The sequence below is a fragment of the Anomalospiza imberbis genome, chromosome 3, assembly GCF_031753505.1.
Source record: "Anomalospiza imberbis isolate Cuckoo-Finch-1a 21T00152 chromosome 3, ASM3175350v1, whole genome shotgun sequence".
NCBI lineage: Eukaryota > Metazoa > Chordata > Aves > Passeriformes > Viduidae > Anomalospiza > Anomalospiza imberbis.
This window is the reverse complement of record NC_089683.1, coordinates 55,171,199-55,190,749: the sequence shown is the minus strand read 5'-3', so window position 1 is coordinate 55,190,749 and position 19,551 is coordinate 55,171,199. Positions and strand designations below refer to the sequence as shown.

Sequence of the window (19,551 nt, the reverse complement as noted above, 5' to 3'; positions counted from 1 at the left end):
CAACCCTCTGTGTCATACAGCAAAATCAGTTTGTCCTTCAGGTTAACACTTTATTTGTCTGATATAATATTTGTTTATACTAAATATACATTAACTTTTTTACCATTGCTATTGGACCTGACTTTAAAGAGTGGGTAGAATTTTATTCTTCTACATGAACAGCTGAATTAGAAGAAAACAGAAGTGATGGCAGCATTTTCCTGTATGTTAAGAATATTTTAAATTTCACTCTGATTTACACAGATTGATAGAAATGATTTTTCAATGACAGTAGAACTTTTCCTTCCTTTTCTGTATCTTTATCTCTTCATAGACAGCTTGTGCATAAATACACACACAAGTCTGTGTTTTGTTTCAGAAGGACTTTATGTGATCAGGTAATTTACAGTGCTGACTTCAGGACACATTTAATGCAGTTGTTAAAATTTACTTATCAAATATCACTCTCAATGCCTCTAGCAAGAAAACTACCCAAATTTCTCATACTGTTGTGAAACTTAGTTCTATTGGGTTATTAACTGTTTCTTCCATACAGTAGATGAGTACATCGGTCTTTCAAATAAATCAGTTTGTTGTGTTGTGGTTCTTGTCTATCACCATGGTTCCCACCCTTCCTTCCTTAAATGTATTTTTGTCCTATCCCCTTAAATTCTTCAGCTTTCTTTTAGTCCACAGAAAGGTGAGCTTTCAATTAAGCAGGCCTGATGCTACAAAATTATTTTTGATAATAGGACGTTATTTCAGTAAGATCTGTAAGTGATCTGAACTGTGAGTATGTGCATACAGAGAACACAGCAACTAACTATGCATCACTTCATTTTGTTAATTTGTGGTTACTGACAAGAAATTCCTCAAATTTCTGAGTAGTACCTTAATATTTCTACATATGGTGGTATATGCACAAGTACAAATGTTGGTCATATTTTCAAACATTCATGACACAGTGATTCATTTAATAACTATAAATATATTTTTGGTTGAAACAGACATTTTGTGTAAAAGTGTAACTTAATTTTTATTATGTGGTTGTGTGTATTTTCTGTATTGATTTCTTCTCTTGAAGTTGAGGGCCTTGCAAGTTACTTTATATCTGGTGGTTTGGATTTTTTTGCTCATTTCATATGTTCTGTCACTTCCAGATGATTTGGTTTTATGTTTATGTATAGTGCATGTCTGTCTCATTGCTTGTTGATTTACACTGGCTTTATACAATGAAAACCTAATAGAAAAAAGGAGACCACATTTTCCAAGTGAAAACACTGCCTGGGAAGGAGAAACAATGGATTGCAATGCCATGGATTGCTGGAGCAAAACCAGAGGAAACTGATAAGGTGGCTGCCCTGAAACCTGCTGCTTTTGCTGTATCTGCTTGGGCTAGCTTGGTGGCTTGGGCACTTCTTTCTTCTTAATTTTTTTTTCCCCTTGAAGGAAATAACTTTTTAAAGCCAATACTGAAAGGATAATGTTGAGTTGTAAAGCAGGATCTCTGTGTGCATATGTGTATAGATACACATATATGTGTATGCCAGCAACGTTTTGCTTAAACATCAGACCAACCATGAAGTTCTGAATGGCCACTGAAGAGAAACCCAGTGTTTCATTACTGTTCAATACTGGAAAATTACTGTATTTGATGTGACTAGGGTGACAGCAAAAACATGTATTTTCATTCGATACATAAATAATTGCTTGCAGTTATTTGACACTGCACACAAGAACTTTTGCTTTCTATGTTCACTATATAATGATTATTGAAATCACTAATGCTGTGTAAGTGGCTTCATTTCCAAAGCAACCTGTTCTGAATACGTCTGCATTTCTGTACCTCTCTTTTCATTAAGGAAAAGAGGGAGGTTTTGTCCCTGATAACATCTATGCGATGAAAAGCACTCTAACCAGTGGGACTAGAAGCAGCGTGATAGTGATGATGAGTAGCAATTGTGATGTCGCTTTTTTACATCACTTTTGGTCTATTAGGTTAATGTGAAGCTGGCAGTCCTATTTCACTAACATTTATAAATATGACGTTTGGGGAACTGTGTTTCCATCCTGAATTATTTGTTGATGGATGCCTATTGATCCTTGCCTTTAGGATAGCTAAATAATAGATGAGAATAAAGCAGGGATACCACTGCTAATATTCTTTTTCTTCTTTTGCTTCAGCAAAAATGCTTATAAGTAATTTTCTGTGTCCTAGAAATGTTATTTTGAGTACATCTCATTTGTGTCACTATACTTCTAGATCCACCATACTCCTGCAAGTGCACAGCATCTGTGACTTAAACAAAAACTGACACATTGATATCTGTTGCAAATAGGAGAAATATTTCTATTTTATGGATACCCACAACACTTTTTTTTCTTTTTTTTCTTTCATCCCCCACAGTTTGCAAACAGTATTTCATGTTAGAGTGTATGACTGTGTACCAGAAGAATTTGCCAGGAATTTAAACACAGGCTGATACAAAACTGATTAATTCTATCTATACATTTAATCATTTCTAATAAATGCTCCAGGGAACAGGGAGCATTATCAAATGAATTTTGTGACTGAGGTTTTTGTTTTAAAAGACCGAAAGACCCAAAAATTTGAAGGTGGGAAAATGCTAAAAGATGGGTGGTATATGCCAGCCTTTAATTATATATATATAAGGGGGAGCAGGGATAGAGAGAGATGCACACGGTCAGACCACCTACCACATAAAGATTTTGGGTTTCCCTGTGTTTTTTTGGGGGTTTTTTACTGCTTTGAGCAGTCAGAAAACAAGTTACCAGAGTACAATGAAAAGAGGATCATGAACATTTTTGCCTTTTGATGTAATCTGTTAATAGATGAATGTTTCTTGGGTGGAGTAATCTAGGGAAAGAAAGTAGGGGTAAGGAACACATTCCCCTGTTAGATATTCAATGTTGCATGAAGGCAGATTTAAAAACTTGCATTCCTGTTAACTCTTCTTAGCCACCATTGAAATAAACTTTGAATTTTAGTGTAGGAAAAGAAAAAAAAAAACTAGTTAGGAGTTCTTTTTCTTTTCCCTTCTCTGTTTTTCTGCATGCCATACGCGTTGTAGTGTCCGTACAGTAGCATGGTGTAACCTCTGTCAGTTCATGCTCCCCATCACCGCTCACACGGTGAATCCCCAGGGCTGCAGTTGTGTGCATGGCACCTCGGCTTTCCCCTGACACCTGCTTCTGGCATGATTCTCTGTAGTGCCTTTCGGGAAGGCTGAAATGTATCTCATGAAATGTTGTCAACGTGTCTGTTATGTCCGTGTTATGTATTTGTACCTTGTTGGCTTTTTATTTTAACCACTTTTACTTCTAATTTCTTACCAGAGCTTTTGGAATGAAATCTGGAATAAAGAATTGTAGCCTTTTCAGAGGCTTGTACCCACGTGAACTTTCGAAGTTTGCTTAACCATACGGATTTATAGCCCTACAGAAAATAGACCAGATTATGAACATATGCTTTAAAGGAATGTGTCACCTTTCATGTATGTTTGAAAAATACAAGTTTTCCCACTGAAATGGGAAAGGCTTTTTGAAAACAGATTTTTAATCAACACGAATTTGCTTAGGATATTTAAGTATTAAAAAAATAACATTTATTATAAAGAAAGAAATATTTTAACATTTCGGCGCTGTGGGTATGTATTCTGAGCAAATATGTCCGACAGCCCTAGAGCTCTGATCCAGCTGGGCTTTAGAAGGTGTCACAAATGGATTTTAAAAGAGAAGATGATCCCGGTAGTAAATACGGAGTTACCAGCTAAGTAGACAGTGCTGTTTGGGAAGTCCGTGTTCATGTCGATGTGTACGTGTCGATGTGTCCGTTCGCGCCGTGCTGTGCGCGCTGGAGGCGCAGCCCCCGCGCACGCCTGTGCCGTGTCCCCTGCTCCTGCCGAGCCGTTGCCTTTGTCGCGTCTCTCTCTTGCCAAACCTCTCCCACTGTAGGTGGCTGCCGCTCCGTCCGCCGCTGTCTAATTCTTTCCTTTCCCTTCTCTGACCCGTCTAGAGCCTGGAAGAGGAGATAACCTCCATTTTGTTTAGTAAGGAGCGCTTCGGCGCCGGCACCAGCGGGCCCTTCGCCGCCGCCAGCCCGGGGCCAGCAGAGGGCGCTGCGGGGGAGCAGACGGGCGCCGCCGCGCCGGGGCCCCAGGTGCTGCTCGGGCGCGGGGCCGGGGCCCGCCGGGGACGGGACGGATCCCGCCGGGACAGGGACAGGGACAGGGACAGGTCCGGGCTGCTCCCGTCCGTCCCGGCCTGCATTAGAGCGGCGTGCCTGCCTCAGAGCTTAACTCTGCATCTGCAGCACGCCAGAAGCAGGGAGGAATCAGTGCTTGGCTAAACTTACGCTCCGTAGGTGCTGAGCTAGGTAAACGGCAAAAAAAAAAGAGCTAGGATTAAGTCACAGATGGTGTGTTGATTTTTGTTTTCTTTTCATTTGGGCTCTTAATTTTGCTGCAGACTATTCACTAAATGTATGTTTGATTAAAAAAACCTGACACCCTAATACATCATTTACTGCGAGCTTTCAGGTATCCGACATTATTTTGTTATGGAACAAATCCTAGTAAAGCTGCTTTAATATCATCCTTTTGGCTCCAAATTGAATTCTTATAGGACCTTCTTTTGTAATCATGTGTTGCTATTCTGACAGCATACTACCCTGAGCAGTCTTCCTCTCATTATCTATTAAGCTGCATAAAGTAAAAGACCAAAGACACAACTAATGAAACATGCAATAATGCCTTTTTTACTGTTTTTTTTTAAATTATGGCAAACTGGTAGTAGAGCATTATTTATTCTCTTGTCTAATATTATTTATTCTTAATTCCTGATTTAACTGAAATAACTGCCTCGGTAGCATTACTGGCTAGTACATTAATGCTTTTTATTTTCAGATTCAATTCTTACAACAATAATAATTTCCATAATTCTTACCTACTTTTGATTGACTATTTAGATGGAGTGTAAGGCAACTCGCATCTTGCAGTGAATATGTAGCATCTCTCTAGTATCATGTGTATATATTCTTAAAAGCTTGCTTGGAGGATGTTGCACTGTTGAAAAGGGTTATGCATTGATTTGTGTCCTCTGATTGCTTTTTGTTTCACAGAGACATGCTTCCAGAGCAGAAGGTCCTTGTACTGGAGTCAGCGATGCTGATAAGGTTCTGCAGATTTTTTCCATGACTAAATTTGGCTCTAACTCTTCCAATCCATCTTCATTCTTTCCTTCCTTCTTTTTTCAGTTAACCATCACAAACATCTTTTGTCTTCCATATGACATGAACCAGCTAATTTTATTTTCATCACTTTAATTTATTCATATACTCTTCTTTTGTTTATCCTCATCCATGTTTTTTGTGCAGAGTTCACATGAGACTCTGGATATAGTGGAGGAGAAGAAGCAGGCAGAGTTTGGGATAGAAGAAGCAGTAGTCGTAGACGAAACCAACAAAGGGAAAATGCAAGTTGCCACTGATGCTGGGGAGACATGTAAGGTGGAGCACGTGTCAAAAAAGGACTCTTCATCATTGCCATCAGATAGTAGCAGCAGCAGCAGTAGTAGTGACAGTGAGGATGAAGAGGTGGGAGAATACCATCCACATCATAGGGCAATTGAGGAAGTCATCAGGGAAGAACAGGAAGAAGAGGAAGACATGAAAAGGAAAGAACATGAAGAAAATATGCAGCATGTGGAAGCCATACCAGAAGGCAGTAAACTAAATGTACCAGTTGAGCACACACAAGTTACAGCTGAAGATCTGGTCCAAGAAAATACAGTTACTGTAGCTACAGAAGAGAAGAATTTGTCAGAGCAAATTAAGCAAGATGTAGGTGAAGAAAAAGAGGAGGAACAGCTGAAACTCAATGGAGATGTGTCTCATGTTGACATTGATGTTGCACCACAATTAATTTGTTGTTCTGAGGTAAATGGTAGAACAGTATGACAACTAGATTAAGCAGAGATATTTCTTGGGTTGAAAATATACCTGCCTTTCTTCTTCTCCTATTCCTCCACATCTTCTGGCATCCAACAAGATTCAGATCATTTGGAAGGGGAAACCATTGATGAGCAGTGAAATTCTGTCTCCCTCAGTTATGGTTTCTGACTTTTTGCTAGAACTGAGTGAAAATCACCAGTAAAGGCAAACCTTCCGAAGACTGAGATCTCTTTTTTTTTTCTCCTCCATATTTTATATGCACATACATAATGTGTATTTATTATTTGCATGTTTCCAGTGTTTTAAGTCTTGTCTTGTCTATTTGTCAACTGTTCTTGACAAGTCCATGACATGTAATTGTGATTGGAAAACTAGTGCAAATTGAAATTAGAAGGCACCTGTCACAAATTTTTGTTCCTTTTTTCCCCGTACTCACTCACTGCTTTTCTTGCCTTTTTTCCCCTCCTTCAAGAAAACATGGATTTGTAGGTTAGAATACGTATGGCTAGAAATTGCAGAGGTGAGAGCACTGCACTGTTAAGTGGTGAGGCTCATATCACAATGTTTCTGTGAAGTCTTCCAGTGCAGTAGATACTTAGGAAGCATGCATGAGTTCCTGTCACAACTAGTTGTTTTAAGCCAAACAAGGCTGAAGAGTTGATTACTGGGCAAATGATAAAGAAGCAGAAAGGGAAAAAATGGAAGGCAGGCATGTAAGTCTATGTAAATTTGTCATGATCTTCAGCTGAGTTTTTCACCACTTCGGTGAGTTTTTTGTAGTTCTCTACCTGCTTGTTCTTGTAATGGTGGCAATTTTTTTTCTTCACTTTTTAATCAAAACAACTCACATTATTTCTTTTGTTGTCTTTTGCATACACAGCTGTTCTGATTAGTGGTGTGAAAGAATTAGTTTATTAGATTTAAAATTTGCAAGTTCCCACACTTCCTAACAGCATAGATAGTTTGGAAAAAGGGGAAGAAGGGCTGCTGTGTGTGCAAGCATGAAAGGATGTTTGGGTTTTTTTCCTGGGATTTTTACCCTATGTGTGTTCAAAATCAATATAAGATAGAAGCTGATGCATCTAGAAAAATATCAAAAGGCTTTAGTTCTTAAATCTAATGAAACTCTGCTCCAATAAGATACGTAATGAGTTCACTAGCTTACAGACCCCAGGTTAATTGCTTTGTTTGTGATATTGCAGAGAACACCACTAGTTTACTCTAAATTGTTGAAGTAGCTTCTTAGAATCTTTGTCAAAAGAAGTTACTGACTTAGAGAAAAATTTAGACTGCTTAAAATCCAGTTTGCAAAAGCTTTTCTTTTCCAGAAGTAATACATATTAAAAAGTTAAATGTTTATGGAATTTTTAGTCCTGATTTGCAGACTGATGAGTGATAGGCATTTTCCCAGATTAGTTCTAATACAAAGTTTATCTGTGTGATCTAGCTGTCAATTTCTTTCTGCAAACTAAGATTTTTATTTTTTTAATAGTGACGCTTTTACACGTTTTCCGTACATGTGTTGCAGCTTTGTTTTAGCATTTGCTCTTTGGTATGTACTGTTGGCTGAAACACTGAACTTTGACGAGGTTATTAGGAGATTAAATTTTCATACAATGTTATGGATATCCTAGAGGGCTGATGTATTAATCTTCATTTCATTTTGCTTATTTATTGCATGCTTTTTGTATAGGAAGTCAGTCAAATACTTATCTTACTGTTATGCTTTTCTTGAGCTTTTGGTTGTGTTTTCTTGGTCCACTTTACAAAACTTCTTCTGTCTTTTGAATTGATTGTTTATTTCTTGCATCACAGCCTCCAGTAGTGAAAACAGAGATGGTAACCATTTCAGATGCCACGCAGAGAACTGAAATCTCAACTAAAGAAATTCCGATTGTTCAAACAGAAACTAAAACTATCACATATGAATCTTCACAGGTATTGTGACTGGTTTGTTTGTAATCTTATTTTTATTACAGTTATTTATATCATCATAGATAATGTCCAAAAATGCTTTTCAAAAGCATATACTTTTTTCCTAGCAGATAAGATTATACTTTGGCTATGAATTAGATAAGTGAAATGTTACAAAACCATATTACTTAAGAAATTACTTAAGAAATTTTCTTTTGCTTTATAAAGACTTAATTGCTGACTGCAAAAGTATAACTCACTTTAATCCAGTTTTGGAAACTTGATTAAAATATCTCATTTCTCCTGAAAGGAATGCATAACTGTGAGTATGAATTCTCCACAGAAATGTGCCATAATAATAGTCTTACCTGACTAAACTTGGGTGGCTTCTATTTAGATTTCAGTTCTAGCTGAATTAAAGAATGTGTTTAGTAAGAAAACTAGCATTTTTTCCTGTGAAAACAAAGTTTTTTAAATGCCAATATACAATAATACCTTTTTTTTTCTTATAGCTTGATGGCAATGCTGTTGGTGATACTGGTGTGCTGGTGAGTGCACAGACAATTACATCAGAGTCCATTTCTACTACCACAACTACACACATCACAAAGGTAAATTATATTTCATGTATTTCTTAATTAAAAAAGACACCAGACCCTCAACACACAATTTTACATGAAATTTCTTGTATATCTGCTAATTCATTGAGGAAAACTAACTTGAAATGGAAGGGATTTATTCCAGGCATGTGTGGGAATTAAATCTTTCTGTACAGATTTTGAAGACAGAAGTCCTAATAAATAAGCAGAAATAGCTGGGTGTAGGACATGGAAAGGGGGAAAAATATGGTTAGTGGTTTTTCAGTAGTTCATATAGGTCTTATTTCAGTATTTGACAAATTAGCATGTAACTAAATTTTTACAGGTTCAGTCCTGTCATCACCCACTGATATCCTACAGAATCTTTGCTTGTGAAGCTAGTTTGTCTGAGGTCCACAGGAGCCTTGCTAATGGCACTGTGATGAACTTAAACAATGTTTCCCAGACTTTGTGTTCGTCATCCTTGTGCTTCAGGTTCAGTGTATATTTAAAAACAGATCATTCTTTTGGATTACTTTGCAAGCATGCTTGGATGCTGAATTATTTCCTCTGCATTCCATGCTTGAAAATGAAAGGAAAACTCAGTGTTAACAGGACATCACATCTGTTTAATGGAAAACATGAAACATGTAATGTTTCGTGCCACAGTGTGTTAGAGCTACCAAAGCATGATGATAATGATGATTATTGTTATTGCTAATTTATGTAAATATTTGTCAAATTTTAGGCATGCCTAAACAACACAGTTTTCAACTCCTCTTTGAACTCTTAGCATCTTTTTGTAAGAAAATTACAGAAAACAGTGTTTAGGATAAAGGAAAATAGAAGAGGAAAGCAAAGTGTGAATTCAGGATTCCCCCCCCACCCCACGCCAAGATACAGAAGTTTTACATCATGACACAATTGAACAATAATTCACTGCTCAGTGGATATATTTTCTAAGGATTGAAATATTCTGAAGATTGAAAGTCATATGCACAAAATGATAGTGGAAGAATAATGTTGGAAAGTGAGTCACATGAAATAAAGTAAGCTCAGAATTAAAAATGCATATGTTAAAAATCCATTTGTTATAAAGACTATCGAACAGATCCTTTTCAGACTCCTTCTCCTTTTTGGAACCATTAAAAAACCACCACCATTTTAAGAAAAAAATCTTTATTCAGTGAGTTGAACCACAGTTTTGACAGGAAGTGTACATTTTATTGTCAAGTTCAGATGTCAAATAGTCTTGCTTCTTGGAAGGAACAATTAAAGAAAATGGTTTCAGTCTTGCCTTCTGAAAAATTACTGGAATTACCATGACGCAGCAGATCCTTGTATTTTTTGAATTGATGATAAACAGTCAGTAACAAGATTGTTTGAATTTTCCAAGCTGACTTTTTATGTTACATTGCAAACTGTTCATTACTGATAATGGGACCTTCCAAAACAGTTTTAATATTCTAATGGTGTTCTTAGTGGAGTCATCTTGGCTCTTCCCTGGTCAGTGTATCTTAAGTAGCAGTTTATTCTTTTCTCGTACACAGGCGGATTTAAAAGGCAAATAATGTTATTTCTGTGAGAATTTTTTTATAAGCTGAAGTGTTTTAATCATTAGAATAAGAAATGAAGAAAAAAAGCACAAAACTGTTCAGCAGTCTGAAATATGTTGAAAATATCTGATGAAAGTCCTTGAATGACAGAACTGAAAATCAGATCATCTTTGTGTTTAATGGCATAGGATTATGACTGTGGAGAGGCCCATGATAGATGGGTTGAAATAAAAGACTTCTGGAATTTCTATGTTGCCAGATTAATATGGCAGAAGTATCTGGAATTGCAGTTTGTCAAACATGGGCTCTAGTAACAGGAGTAATTCTCTATTGCTTGATTTTTATCAAGTTTAGCAATTGCTAGAGGGTGACCAGCTGCATAGCTGAAAAAGGAGAGAATGATTTAGCACTGAACGCACTTATTACTAATTGCAACTCAGACACAGAAATCTATTTGCTTCAGTGCAACAGAAGGTTGTGCTTTGTGGAAATATTGAATAATCACAGGGGTATTTTTCTGGTTTTTTAAAATTTTTCTGACATCTGTAGATGGTAAAAGGTGGAGTATCAGAAACAAGAATTGAGAAACGCATTGTCATTACTGGAGATGCAGATATTGACCATGATGAGGTGAGTATGCAAACTTAACACTTAAAATGTGGATTTTGTAGTCTGGTGAGATGTAGATGATGTTTCAGAAATATGAAGTAAGAGAAAGGCAGAAAAATTGAATAAAACTATATAAAAAGACCCTGAAACTGTTAATTGTAGCATAGTTATTAAATAATTGTGTTTTGCTATTAAGAAGCCTTTTGAATATATGTGAAAGAAAAACAGCATTTGTAAATTTGCATCATAGATCATGTGAATGGATTTTTGCTATTTTTAGAGGGATTACTCTTTTTGGAAGAGACCCAGTTTATTTAGTGCAGCTTTTGCACTGGGAGAAAAAACATTACTGAAGTAATCTTATTTTGATACGCTGATCTGGATAGATAGGAGTCTCTTCTGCACTGTTTCAGCAACATCTGAATGCAGCGCTCATTTTGATTGAAAGCTTTGAAATACATTAGAACATTAACTGCTTGAATTTTAAAATTAGGTTTTGGCCAGCATTTGTAGAATTATATGTAACAAAATTGTTGATCTGCTGTAATTGTATATACCTTTTATCTCCATCAGTACTAAAGTAGTATTTTACAATTACTTAGTAACTCAGGTTAAAATCACTTCTACGTTCCAAATTAATAAGGCTGAATGTGAGCACTACACAGGAAAGTAATTGAGAAAAGTCAATTATCTAGTCTTTGTAGTGATGATTACACAGGGTTTTTTTTTTTTATCTAAGAAACTATAGTAACAAAGGCAATCAACAGTCATTGGTTAATATGAATGGAAAAGCCTACCTTGCAGTGAATACATTTCTAACTTCGTGAAGGCTTCACAAATCAGCATAACAGGGTTCAGTTTAACTTATTAATTGTAATATAGTGAGAGTTTTCAAGGAATTTATTTTCACATTTTGATTTGTGTCCAGGAAATGTCTTCGGCAAGTTGAATCTGTTTTTGAAACTCATAATCAAATGACAGGGCTGCTTAGCATCAGGCACGGATGGCTCTTGTTTGCCTTGACATGTATACAGTGCACTTCAAATGTCTGGAAAGGTCACAGAATAGCTTTAGTATACCAGACAATTCTCAAAGCCCTTGATGAATTTGGGATAAGTGAATAATGAAGTAAAAAATGAAATTATAAAGAAGGAAGTACAAAATGGAATTTTAATCACTGAAATTTAAAACAGTAGTGAGCAGCTTTTAAGAGATTTAAGAAATATCTACCATATTTTCTTAAGAGAATATGAAGCTTCTTAAATGCCCAAACTGCATGCATATTTTTTCTATTAGCTCCCTATATTACTAAAACAGTTTTCAATAGGAAAACAATCCTTAAGTGTCAAGGTTCAGAATAGGAATGTTTGTATTACTTGTAATTTACCAGATAGAGTCTTAGGGTTTTTTCATTGTTTATGGTTTGATTGTTAATAAACAGCAAGCATCAGTATTGTACCAATACACATCATTCCCTTAATAGGATTTTAAATACAGTGTCACATAATAGTTAGGGTGCCTAATGCTGGTGTTTTCGATGTCTGTTCAGAATTAATTACATCTTCTCTCACTTCATACCTGTAGCTAGCTCAGGAAATAGTCACTTTTCTAAATTATGATGAACCTTTTTGTTGCATTGTATTTTTCTTGCTCCTTCTAGTATTTTGAGGGGGTTTAGTTGCATTTGGTACTAAGGTGAACAGATCAACTGTTGCTTCTGAATACCTTCTTGTGTCTTCAGGTTTTTTCCTTGCGTTAGGTTCCAGCAGTAATACGGCTCACTGAAAAAACACGTGTACTAAGATGTTGGCAAGAAAGAGAAGGGCCCAGGTGCTATTTCACCTGTGACGATTCAGAGTGTGCTCTTAGGTGGTTGACTATGACGTGGAATAAAATATTGCATTTCAGTTGGAAGGGACTTATGATGGTCATCTGATCCAACTGGGTATATTGGTACATCTCTTAAATGATAACATTTCTTAAAATGGGGAGAGATTATAAGCAACTGAATGATACTTGCATTTACGCTTCCCTGAATTAAGCTGGAGAAATGTCTCTTAAACTAGTACAAGGAGAGAAATGGGATTCTTGTGCTGAGAAATGTTATGATATTATTCCAGAGTTTCAGTACCACACTTAGTATACATTCCAAAGTGTCTCTCTGTTTTGTTCAGGAAACTGAAGGGCATTCTTGTTTTTCTGTACTATCTTAAACTCTTGTTAAGGTGTATTTGTTAGATCTTTTTCAGAAGTTCAAAAAGTTCTGGGATATAGAAATAAGTTTTTTGGTTTTTTTTGGTTTTTTTTTTGTTTTGTTTTTTGGTTTTTTTGGGGGTTTTTTTGTTTGTTTTGTTTGTTTGTTGTTTTGTTTTTTTTTTTTTTTTATCTAAGACGAGCTAGAAAGTTATCTTGAAACTTTATGGTAACTTGTTACTTCCTGGAAATCTTGGTAAATTTTTAACATGGTGGGGGTGGGTTTTTTTATGTTTTTTTTCTTTTTCTTTCTTTTGGGTTTTGTGTTTTGGGAATTGGTTTGGTTTGGGGGTTGGTTGTTTTTTTTACCTTTGATCTCAAGTTCAGGAATTTACAGTTCTGAAAAATTATAACCAAATTTTCCAAAGGTACTCTCCTGTTCTCTGGCCCCATATGAATGTCCTCTTGATTTTGTTAAGTTCCATATTTCAAATACATTTGCAGGCCCTGGCACAGGCAATCAAAGAAGCCAAAGAACAGCACCCTGACATGTCTGTGACAAGAGTGGTGGTGCACAAAGAAACTGAACTTGCTGAGGAAGATGAAGACTAAAATCAAACATGCCCTCAAGCAAATACTTCAGGTAAGCTTATGTAGATAATTAACACAGAAAAACGTGGCATTAGTTTTCTGTTGCATTCATGTCTTTTCAGCTGAAAAATCTCGGGCATCTTTCAAGTAGGGATTCCCAGAAGGGTGAGTTGAAACAGGTGCTAATAGAAGACTGTTAGTATAAGAATTTTTATCTTAGGTCTAATCTGACATTTTGTCAGACATTTTGTCACAGTACTCTCACAGCATTTTCTACAATGTCTGGGCAAGTTGTTATAGTTCATATTGAAGTGGGTTTGGGCTATTTCTGCAAAATATGAAGGATGTGTCACACTTTTCTGTTTACCTGCACAATTCTAGTTCTTGCCTAACATCTTGATTGTTTAGTGGGAAGACTGTGTAGTTTTCAGTAATGAAAGGACACACTTGGACATTTCAGTTTAGTCAGCTAATCCTTAATCCTAAACACACTGAGATTTTTGGCCTTTCATCATTTTCCCAGGCAAAAGGTAAAAGTAAATGTTCACGTTTTAAAGCCTTTTATCAGTTGAAAAAGCTATTTGAAGTCATGTTAGTTTATTAGGCCCTCCTTTCTAGGCTGAGGAAAAAAAAAAGGAAAAAAACACAATACAGTTCTCCCTCATGTATTCAATATAAAAAGCAGGTTGAACACTGAATAAATCTGCTCTTGCACTCATTATAGGCTGATGTCTTAAACCTCTGTAACCATTTGGGGGTGTAAATCTTCAGATTTCCTGTGCTTGTCACATTGTTGGTATGAGACTCGAGCTTTGGGTTTTTTCAAAATTGATGGTTTTGTTTTTGGTTAAACGGTTATATCAATGGGAGAGATTTATAAAGAAATGTAAAAACGAGTCGTTTAAGCTGTCATTAGGCTTCTTCTGATTTTTTACTGACCAGCCTCTGTATTTAGCTAGAAGAGCAGCAGTGTTATTGTATTACATCTCAAGAAGGAAAATTAGTTTAGTACAATTTCGAACTTTTAATGTGCACTTTGATCAGTGTTGATGTAGGGGGAGACAAGGTAAAAGAAATACATTTTATATGTTTTAAAGGAATGAGAGTAGTCATGATTCTTATTTCCCCAGTTCAGTATTTTATACAAGGGTGATCGTGGCCTATGGACAAGAGACTTCTATGTCCTGTGCAGGTAGGCATTCCCTTAGTATTGAACAAAATTATTTACCCAAGGAAACTAACCATTATAAATTTTAGTCTGCCGCTTCAGCAGACTTGAGCACAGCCACGAAATGCCAGGAATATATGAAAAATGAGACACTGACTTGATTCTAAATTTGGTGTAAGCTACTAGAGGGGAGGGTGTTTTTCACATAATCCTGATAATCTGTCGTGTTAAAAAGATCCATTTTATCATTGTGCCTGAATTTCCTAAAAGCTGAAGATATAACTGTGCATCTATTGAATGCTGTTCCATGGAGCATGACCATTATCAAGGAATTGGACTCTTCCTGAGATAGTCTGATCACAGATGCATATATTCAGCTGAAGGACATAGTCTAAAGCCTTAGTTTATGTAATCTGCCTACAAGTGTCTATTTTCTTAACATCTGGATAGTAATGAGAGTGCCTGTGTGTGGCTGAGGAAGGGGAGAGCTAATATCCATGGCCAGATGTTGACATGGATATGATCAGTTAAGAGACTGCCTGTGGTGGGCTGTTGGGGCAAGAGTTTTTCACATCTGCTGGCAGAATTGTTTGGTCTGATCACTGTACACATAACCCTCCTGAGAGTGTGTCCTGAACTCCTGCTATATGCAGTACTGCAGAGAGCAGCAATGTAGAGTGCCATGGAGAATACCGGGATGGCCTGCCCTCTGCCTGCAGAGAGGAAGTTTATCCATCTTCTCTGTCAAAGTGGTTCCAGTTCCCTTGCTGACCTCGTACAGATTGTGCTAGAACTACAATGCTTGTTGTGGTCATGTGTGTTTAGACAGTATTTTCTGGCTAGCTTTTCTGTCAGCTTCTGAGCATGTAAATTTACATAATTTTTCAGGATGTAAAATACAGTAGAACTGAGTTTGGGCCGTCTCCAGAAAATTTCTTCAGATTTGGTCAGATTATTCTGTGTTTGAAAAAGAAATTAATAATTTTTTTGTTCATAAATGTACAGACCAGGAAAAAACATGGATCACGTTCGGAAGTGCTGGATGAGCACTTACATGGGTATTCATGTTAGCATTAATACTTTTAAAAATTACTTTGACGTAAGATAATGCTAGAAACCAAAAATAACACTGGAGATTGGGTTTTTGTGAAGGACAGTTGGGGAAAAGCACCAAAAATAAGAAATACCACACAAATGTCTGGTTTTTCATTATACTTTTATTTCAGCATTCAGTTGGGTTTGTTTCATGGCTTTGTTGCTTAGTGACACTGAAAATGAGTATAACATGTATGCTCCAGTTCTGGTTTAAAAGCACAGGAGAGGACAGGGAACTGTACTGAACTGTGAGATAGGGGGGTGTTGATGAGTCCCCACATCACATAAATGTTCTAGAAGGTTTGGAAAAATGCGCATCACTTTTGCAAGAGCTGTTTGCAGTAAGGAGAATGCCTGTGCTTTGTGTGATTTCACTGGTCCCTTGGTACGCAGCAACATTAAACACGCACACTCAAACCATCCTTGCATATTTTCAGCACTTCCATCACAGGATCTAAGGTAGAAATAGACACTGAAACAGCAGAACAAATGGTTTGGATTTGCAAGGTTTTACTATTCTATGTGCTACCATCACATTTTGAATTCATTATTAATCAGTGTGAATTTAAAGGTCTTAGAAGCAGGGATTGCCTCTTCTCTTACATGTGTGTAGAATGTGCCAGGTTCTACATGCTACCTAAATCCAGAATCGGTGTTCAACACAATCTATTCCATAGAAGTAATTATATCTTTTTAGAGGGGACTGGGTCATGAGAGGAAAAAATTATCTTGGCAGGTTTGCAGCACGTCTCTACATTAGTGACCAGCTGCAAAGTCGATTCTGTTCCTTCATCAAATATTTAACTACTTTGTAAAAATTTCATTCAGGGAAAAAAGCATTCAAAGAATTCCTCCCATTGTCTGAGGGTTTTTTCTTTTTTTTTGCATCCTTGAGAAACATACACATTGTGGCATGGTTGTTTGCAAAGGACTAGAGTGTGTCAGTGTTCTAGTCTGAGTTTGTCAGTTGCTTTACAGGTTCCTGGTCTTCAATGCTTGTGAGAGAATAAAAGAGGACATTTCTCCATGCTACTTTTGTGTCAGACCTGGAGACTTGTTTGACTGATGATTCCTTTCAGTTAAACTTTAGGGAAAAAATTTAGTCATCTAAACAAAAGAAAGCTGCCACAACTGCCTTGAGTATCTGTCCAGAGCCTTTTGCTCTCCTGTGCTAAGGCAATGGAGTCATGCAATGAATTTTCTATAGTTGTTTCTGAGGCAATGAAAGCTCTGATGACTACAGCAGTAATCTTGGGGTAGACTTGTTTTCTCTAATAAAAGCAAAAGATGCTGCATTCTAATTCTGAAGGACTGCTGAATTGAACAAGTACCTTCCTTTTTTATTTATGCTCTAGGTTGTGGATTAAAATTTTCAGTAAACTGTGCAAGTGGCTGCAATTAAAATGAGAATTTTGGGAAGGGAAAAAAATGCTCTAAAGCAAGATGAGTACTTTGAGAAAGTGTAATACTGTATGCCTAATGACTGAAGGGGGTTTTAGTCAATGCAACATTTTTTAAATTAAATAACTTTCCCTTCTTGTAAAAAAAACAAAGAACCCTTCATAGAGAGTTACTTTCTGACTCTGATGTAACATTGACATGGTATGTGTTAGAAATGCTTATGTAACCTTCCGTATCATTTTGTCTTCCAGAAATAAAAATGTCACTGACCACGAAGAACTGTAGTCATTCCAAGTCATCATGACTCCACTGAATCCACCAGGCCTAGCAACAATGACCAGATGTTCATGACTTAAATGCCAATACCAAACTCCATTTTAACATCTTTGGTCTATATTCCCTTACAGTCTTTCTTGTTTATTTTTATAACCACTTCTTAACAATCTTAGAGTTTTGGGGTTTTTTTAAATGAAGTTCTAGAGGGTATGATCTTCTTTTGCACAAATACTTGTATTTTTGAAACTGATTCTTAATTATATGAAAGTGAACAAAAGAAGTTTGGAAATCATTGTTCACTGGAACAGGTGGTAATTGTGCAAGAAGGAGGATCTTTACTAATTTAGATATAGTTTTTTCAGATATTTCAAGTGAAATCTCTTACTGGAGTAATTTACAGAATTTTTTTCAGATTATTCAGGTAAATATATGATATCACATAATGAAGTTTTTTATAAAAATAAAACATTTGCTAAAAGTTGAAAAAATATATTTCTTTGGATAAATTTTATACTGGTATCTCTGTAACTCTTTCTTTTCCGAGGTTCTCCTCTCTGCGGAGCAGAGATGGTGTGGCAGTCTATAGAGGAGAAGGAGTTGCAGACAGATTTCTTCTGACTGAGCACTGTGTTCTTTTTGCACTTTGGTGCCAATGCTCAACTTTTTGCAGACTTTTTGCTGTCTGCAGCATTCCAGATAAGGAAAGTAGGAAGAACAAAATATCTTTCTCTTTTTCCAACAAGAGATGATCTAGGCAGCTTAAAACCGTAGTGCTTTTTTTCTTACTGTGTCCCAATTCCAATACTTCCATTATTTGGATACATGTGTAGAATGCTCACTTGCTATTAAACCTCACTGTGTCTCCATGTTAGAACTGACATTTCTGTTAAAGAGAAGGTATATGTTTCACATGCTTCCTCTAATGGTTAATGCAGGTTTTTAGGTTACTGAATAAAAGATGTAAGATGAACTCCACTCATGAAGTAGTACAAGAGTACCATCAGTTGAGACTGCCATGGCAAAAACCTGTTAATTATATTGGGGTTTATTTTTCATTTGTTCTTGCGGGGAGGGGGGGAGGTGTTTGTTTGAGGTGTTGTTTTTTTTGGTTTTGTTTTTGGTTTTTTTTTTGCTGTTGACTCTGTGTATAGTTAAAATGCCAAATTAGATTTATAGTAGCTTGAAGTTGTATTAAGTGATATTTTGCTTTCTGTAATTCTGTTATAAAATAAAGTTGTTTATTCTCTGTATGACTTTTGGTACTCAGACATAAGCTTGGAGAATATTTTAAGTGTGCAGATTACTTCTGAGAACTGCAATTCTAGAGGTCACAGAGCCTTAAAAAACAGGGATTAGAGCAAGTGGTCTGCAGGGCTGCCAGAAGGGTGGCACAATTGCCTGGTACTTAAGTACCAGTGTTTTTTAAACATCTTCCAACAAACTCCTGATTTCTGTAGTTTAGAGAAGAAATCTTCAACTGCCAAAACAGAGGAGGTTTGAACATCACACTGGAAGTTGAAATGCCCCTTGGTCCCCAAGTGGTTCTACTGAGTTCATTGAGATAGGATCTACTGTGGTTTTCAGATAACAAAACAAATCATAAAACTTCTCACTACATTCTTGTTCACTTCTGAGCAATGTATTTTTGGTGCTATTCTCAGTTTAGACGGCTGCCATCTGTCAGCACACTCGTGTACCAGAAGTTCTCATTAGCTTTGGCTCTGCATAGTTTGGGTAATGTATGACAACAGTAACAGAGATGTTAATTTCTATACATGTATAGTCATTCTCAACTGCATTCACATTACCTGGAGAATTAGCAGATAACAGTCTTACCTGTTTTCCTTCAAAACCAGAGGTATTCTGCTTTTCAAAAAGGGTAAGACAACCCCATCCAGCTTGATAACACTGCCACAACGCTGCGTGAGTAGGGAGGTTGTCAAAAAGTGGCAAGTTTGCAATATGTAAATGTAGGTCAAAATGGACACACGTGCATTTAGAAGGATGTCTCAGTGGATTTTTTCCTACAAAAATGTAAGAAAAAGCTATGTAAAAATCTTTAAGGTATTTTTGATATGGTGTAGTATTAGTTGCAGATCTCGTTTGGTGGATAGACAGCATGTTGCTTGAATTCATTGATTTTGGATTGGTCTGATTAGTTAGACAGTAGATCAATATTGCTTTAATTGCACTTGTATTTAATCCTTAAAACTGCAAATA

At 36.5% G+C, this 19,551-nt stretch overlaps 1 protein-coding gene across 26 annotated transcripts in view; it reads left to right on the top strand.

Moving 5' to 3' along the window:
• Positions 1-13,443, top strand: part of EPB41L2 (erythrocyte membrane protein band 4.1 like 2) — a 132,151-nt gene extending 118,708 nt beyond the window's left edge. For 7 of the 26 annotated variants that reach the window (XM_068184438.1, XM_068184452.1, XM_068184448.1 and 4 more), the window contains 8 exons: positions 1,227-1,331; positions 4,016-4,159; positions 5,120-5,173; positions 5,375-5,935; positions 7,766-7,888; positions 8,377-8,475; positions 10,548-10,628; positions 13,305-13,443. In XM_068184438.1, coding sequence (XP_068040539.1) covers positions 1,227-1,331; positions 4,016-4,159; positions 5,120-5,173; positions 5,375-5,935; positions 7,766-7,888; positions 8,377-8,475; positions 10,548-10,628; positions 13,305-13,412 — 1,275 coding nt within the window. In that variant the 3' untranslated portion in view covers positions 13,413-13,443. The remainder of the gene's footprint in view (positions 1-1,226; positions 1,332-4,015; positions 4,160-5,119; positions 5,174-5,374; positions 5,936-7,765; positions 7,889-8,376; positions 8,476-10,547; positions 10,629-13,304) is intronic. The other 19 variants (XM_068184456.1, XM_068184454.1, XM_068184443.1 and 16 more) reach the window with 9 other exon arrangements.
• The last annotated feature ends 6,108 nt before the right edge of the window (positions 13,444-19,551 follow it).